Source organism: Poecilia reticulata, linkage group LG15 (assembly GCF_000633615.1).
Source record: "Poecilia reticulata strain Guanapo linkage group LG15, Guppy_female_1.0+MT, whole genome shotgun sequence".
In the NCBI taxonomy this organism is placed as follows: Eukaryota; Metazoa; Chordata; class Actinopteri; order Cyprinodontiformes; family Poeciliidae; genus Poecilia; species Poecilia reticulata.
The window spans coordinates 17,845,607-17,851,710 of record NC_024345.1 but is presented as its reverse complement, the minus strand read 5'-3'; the positions used below and the strand labels follow the sequence as shown (position 1 = coordinate 17,851,710).

The 6,104-nt window shown below is 43.4% G+C and overlaps 1 protein-coding gene across 7 annotated transcripts in view; it reads right to left on the bottom strand.

Moving 5' to 3' along the window:
* Nucleotides 1-3,466, bottom strand: part of LOC103476978 (vinculin-like) — a 27,135-nt gene extending 23,669 nt beyond the window's left edge. For 6 of the 7 annotated variants that reach the window (XM_008429759.2, XM_008429763.2, XM_008429764.2 and 3 more), the window contains exon 1: nt 2,979-3,466. In XM_008429759.2, the coding sequence (XP_008427981.1) occupies nt 2,979-3,146 (168 nt within the window). In that variant the 5' untranslated portion in view covers nt 3,147-3,466. The remainder of the gene's footprint in view (nt 1-2,978) is intronic. The other variant, XM_008429761.2, reaches the window with a different exon arrangement.
* Nucleotides 3,467-6,104: the final 2,638 nt, after the last annotated feature.

Genomic DNA, 6,104 nt, shown 5'->3' with positions numbered 1-6,104 from the left:
CACCCCACCTCCAAAGATGCACTCCTGAAGGAGTCCATGTTGACTCCTTCAGGAGCAGACACTTCTATCCCTGAGCCAGCTCTTCAATCAGCATAACGCTACGAAACGCTTGCGCTTCCAACCAGAAGCACCAGAAGCAGCAGTATGTCCCACATCTTTAGCTGAATCTGCATCAGCCCACGCTCAACCTCAGGGGGGGGGATCAAGAGTGACACTGCCTTGAGCGATTTTAAGAGTCTTCGTGGTCCAAGATCTTAAGTGCATGCAAACGCCCCTCCCTTCTTCAGCCCACCCTGGATGGGGTTAACTGTAACCGTATCAGTGCGCTTTGGGACCCTTGTGGTGATGTTGGCATCTTGCTGTATAGCGTACTGCGTTAACTCGGTCTGCACAAGGCTAGATATGAGTCAGCCTTCTAAAATAAAGCCTGTGTGCTCCAAACAGCTTCACTTTTAGGTTTTGGGTGTTCTTTACATCCAGTTAACTTGATCTACCCAGCAACAGAGTGGTGGATATTTCACAAGCTGCGTTCTCAAGCAGCGTTGGTGCTCTCTTGTCACCCACTTCTTTAGACTTGCAAATCTGTCAGCAAATGCATCTTTTTCTCCTCTGCCTAGAGAGAGTAAGTAGTCTGAAAGCTTTTCTCTTCCTTTTCCTAAAAATACACCAGCGATTCTCAACGCTGAGACTTTTAAGTGCATCCTTCTTCGCCTCTATCGTGATATCTTCCTCATCATTCTGCTTTTTACTGTAAATCTCCATCCCGAGAGCTTGTTCTGTGTTCAATAGCTTCCTGTGAAACTCCCTGATCCCTCCTCCCGGACTCTCATATCCATGATGTGATACCCAGCGACAAGCCTGAGGCGGCTTTTAGCCTCCTTCTGCTTGCTGTCTGAATGAAGTACACCCACAAGAACAGAGAGAGAAGGAGAAAGTGTCTGATGGCCAGCGGACATCGAGGGCCCAATCGAGATGAATAGCATTGCATCAGGGTAGATTCACTTTCTTATCTCTAATGCAGTCTGCAAATTACCCATTCATCAAATTAGCACTTGATCTCCTATCCTAAATGGAGTTGATGCAACAATTTTCTTTTTCGGAGTAAACTTGAAGAGCAAATCCTTTAAATTGCAAACGACAAACAAGAAATACGTATAGAAAATCAGGGTCTAAATAATCAAATATCACACCAAAGCATCCAAAATCGCCCTTTAGGATGATTTCTATTGACCACATTTCCCCTGTTTTTATAATGTAAGGGATTAGATGTTTACTTCTGTCTTCTGTTGAATTCTCCTGAGTGACCGAACGAGTGAGTGAAGATTGCATCGATAACGACCTAGATCAGCACAAATGATGTAGCCCATACTGATTTTTTTTTTCTTCCAGCCAGAGCACACACAGGAAGCGTCAATATCTGACTGAAACTGGGCTCTTTCTACTCAAAACAACCAGTGTGACTCAGTTGTGTCACAGATGAAATAAAGGAGAAAGTGAAGACGAAAAAAGGAATGAATTAAAAAAAACCAACGAGATGAGGCAAATCTTATTGCTGAGTTTCTTCATAAAACCTCAAAGCTTCTGGTAGTTTGACTCGGTTTGTTGAAGCTAAAAAAAGTAAAACATGTCTCCTTGCGGCACAAGTGACATTTCTCCTGTCACTGGTCTCCCATACAGAGGAGCATCCTCTGAATTCAATCCACCCTCATTTCTTCCACCCCACAAATCTCATACGGCTTAGCTGCCATCAGGGTTGCCAGATCTCTCTCTACTGGAGTACCATGAAATGTCATTTTTTTCAAGTTGCTCAAGTCTATATATTCTAAGTTGACATAAGAACATTTAACACAACTGAGCACCAGAATACACATCTGTGTCCAGGCTGTGGTCGCTGGATTCCTCACTGTAAATTCTGCTCAGAGGTAAAACTGTGAAAGACTTCTTTAACATTTCTTTAATTGGCAGAAGCTGTCAAAACAACAAGACGGGAAACACAACACTGCACAATGTTGCGACCACAGCAAGTAACTCTGAGTTGACAACTAATTACTAATTTATTACTAAAGATATCTCCACTTACTGGCTCACTTTCACTCAATTACATGAAGAGAAAGATTGATCATGACAAGTTCCAGACCTCAAGTCTTCAGAGGGCTGGAACTTGTCAGCCCTCAAAAACAGAGCCTTAGGTCTCGGTTTTTGTGACGGAAGTGTGACAAGAGTCTAGGATGCAGAATCAAGTCCCAATCTCTGGGTTATGTTGGCTACTTACTGGTATTATAATGACAATCCATACGTTTTTTTTTCAATCAGTATTAATCATCTAAAAACGGACTGGTCAACCCTGAATTTTACAGTTCAATACTGAACAGAGGACAGGGAGCAGAGGGAGGGGCTGGCCCAGGGGACCATTTGTGATCGAACCGCCACTGGGCATCAACACATCACACAGTTTTTTGTTTGTTTGCTTGTTTGTTTGTTTGTTTGTTTGTTTGTTTGTTTTTAATACTGACCGCACCCCCTCCAACTCCAAGCTCCACTGAAAAGTTGGCAGCTCTCTCTTCCAGTCTGTGCAAAGTTTGACATTTCATGTCGTTCCCTGACAGAAACACACAAAAAAAACCTAAAGCAGGAGCCTGTCACACAAACAAACACGCACACATGCAAGCGTGAACCTCAGTTGGTGCACGACAGCTTTATGTCTTTTTAATGGTGAGTGAGGAACAAGTTGGGATTTCCAAGCCATATTTCTGGAAGCCACAGAAAATAATCAGCTGCAGCTCCAGAACAGTTTTATGGTCTCTTCTCCTCATGATTCACGGAACTGAATGAATAAACCATAAAGCCGGCGGCTGTCTGGACCCCTCATCGATCTAATCGGTTCCCAGAACCGCTGGAAGTTTGGGACAGAAATTTGACGCTCGGGCAGGATTTTCGCCCTGCCTCCACCCCCCGCCCCCCCAAAACTCGGGACTCACCCGCACAAGGTTGCTCACAGCCGCCTGCACCGCGGCCACCGGCACCGACAGGTCCGGGATGGCTTTCCCATCCACCTCCCCTTCCTCATGCATGATGACCAGGTGGGAGATCTGCTGGGCCACCGGCTCCAGGATGCTCTCAATGGTCTTGGTGTGAAACACCGGCATCGTGAACGACTTTCAACACAGCCCCGACGGAGGAAAAATAAAATAAAAGGCAGCTGGTAGCTCCAGCGCTGATGATCTTTTATTCCCTCTCTCTCTCTCTCGCTCTCTCCTGCTCCTCTCCTCCTCGGAGACAGACACCGAGCTGACAGCCCAGCCCTTTCAGAGGAATCCTGCCTCCTCTCCCGAGTACCTCGGTGAAAGCTGGACTCGAGCGGACGGTGTCCTCCGGTGGGAGCGACCCAAATCGTGACAGAAGGAATCACCGCCCTCCGCCCAATCAGAGCCAAGGAATACAGCTGCCAGGCTGCTTGGTGCGCACTGACGCTCTCCCTGCTCTACGCACACACTCCGCAAACTAGAGCTCTTCCTAAATTACGTCATGCGTGCCAGTGCACCCTAAAAGGAAAGTGTTGGGGTAAGTTAATGAGTCTTGATGGGAAGAGACTGTGATTCTCTGAGATATAAGAGAAGATCTGGTTGCAGGTGAAACATCTCCAAGCCAGTGAGGTTTCGCTCCGTGCAGCCCTCAAAAAGGTCAGCCTCTCATGGTGGAGAGCCAAGTCAGCACCTCTGCTTCATAATGTGTGAACCTAAACGGGGGAGTTTCGATCTTTTTTTTTTTTTTTTTTTAATGAACCTTTAAATCTCGATCTGACATTTGAGCCGTGTTCACTAAAAGGTAGGTCAGGAGTTCATGTCTCCAGGCCTCAATGTCCAGGTCTAAATAAAGACCAAGGATTCAGCTTGCTGCAGCCTGGAGCTGAAAGGAGTCTCAAAGATCACCACATGGCACCAGCATTTCACTAAGCTATTCCGTTTAAAAACAAAGATAAAGCTGGATATTTGAGTATTTCAACAACCACCTGACAAGTCCAGTGTGAAACTGTGAAACCCCCATGTCATAATGCCTCTTATTTTGCTTTTGGCACTCTGGCTTGGTCTTTCTGAGTGTGAGTGTGTATGGTTGTTGGTGGGGTTCTCTCTGTTTCTGAAATCTGATCCTGTGTTGGGGAAACTGGACACCTCAACAGCAAAACGAGCTGTATTTATACCCCCGACACCCCATACTGACCAAAGGGCCTGGGGCCAAGTGACCCTTGCTGTGTTTACGTATGCAGTGTGTCCTGGTGAGAAGCTGCTATCCAAACGGGACAGACTGGACATTCTGGTGCTCCTGCAGTCTTTTATCTGCCATCTCATCCCTTCTCTGGAGGAATTGCCCTTAAACAGGAGTAAAGTGTTGCACTCGCTTCATCTCAAACCCATATATGGATTTAGCCCAAGTAAAAGAAGCAGTAATATAAACTAATGAGTAACTGATGAGGAGTAAGGCAGGCTGTGATTGGTCCCAGAAGTCCTACTGTTAGCAATCTGTGTATGCGCGCTTGTCTAAACACAGTTTGATAGAAAGCATTGCTTTTGGTCTTCTTAAGAAGCTTTTCAAGTATGCTTTCAGCAGCAACCAGCTGGAATGTGATTCCTTTCAACAAAATGTGCCGGGATGCTTGGGAGGCCACTAATGATTTGTTTCCATTGCTGCAGAAGCGATGTAGCTTTCCCTGTGAAGTGTTCCTTTCACAGAGTCGCAGGTATGGGGTCTCAGCCGGAGAGGTGTGAGTCATAGGCAGCGTGACAAAATGTGACGTTAGACCTGCTCTACTGAGCTGATCTGCTTTGTCTGCACAATGCTGCGCAATGGATACCGTCGTGATAGCCACACTTGTGTTTTCCTTTTTTTCTAAACATACGCTCATTATAAGCAGATGTAAAACCCACCTTTCTGTTTTAGTTACGTCTTTATTGGTCTGATGTGATATTCTCATCTCAAATATTGTGCTTTCATTAGCTAGAAGCAGAAAATTGTCATAGCTGACAGACACATGAGCCTGTGTGTAATTTATCTATGTTATGGCTTTTATTCGGTTAATTGAGTTATTGAAATAAATGAACTTGACAATAGTGTTCTAATTTCTTAAATATCAAAAATATTCACTAAAAACAAAGTGCATTCTTTTTAAGTCTCTACATTGGCTACCTGCAAATTTTAGAATTGATTTTTTTTTAGGCGTTTTTGCTGTTATCTTGACTCTTAGTGGTCCTAGCCCACACCCCTTCCCAGAAACCATCAGGCCCTTTTGTGAGGGTCTTCTGCTGGTACTAGAGTGAGAACTAAAACACGCAGGGAAGCATTTTTCCCCTTTTATGGCTCTCAGCTGTGAAACAGCCTTGTTGAAAGCCTGGATGTTTTCGAAAGCAAGGATGTCTCTTTTCTCACTCTCATCTAATCCAAGTTTATAGCTGTTTTAATTCAACTTTGGTTATCAAAAAAATATACATATTAATTTTTTCTCTACTAATCTAGATGTGTTTGTACAGTTCCCCATCCCCAAAAAACTGATTAATGTATCACTGTTTTAAATTTGCAGTCTGTCATTTAGCTTTATATCTTTATAATCTCTTTAAAGGATCTTTTGTTACATGATTGATTGATTGACTAACTGATTAGGTATAGTCAAATTGGAGTAGATAAATTAAGAGGGATTGTGTATTATACACAGTCGTAAGAAAATTAGTAGACAACCTTAAGTGTTAACGTGAAGTATTTACCTATTAATGTCTCTTTTTTTTATTTGTAGAAAATACAGTTATTTGTTAGCACCAAAAATGAATCTGATTTACAAAAAAGGCATCAACGCAAATGTGTTCTTAGCTGAAGAAAATTTGGGACACCCTGATCATATTTTTGATCCACAATAAAAAATAAATTATCTTCTGTTTGTTTGCTTTATCACACATATCATTAAATTCTCAAAAACCTCAGTGAGTCATGTGAGCGAGGGTCAAAAATAACTTGGTTCACACAGATGTGATTACTTTTTGATGTAAGATCTAGCCTTGCTTTGGATGTTGAATTATCCATTTATTCATTATTGTGGATGGTGCCACTCCACACTTCTT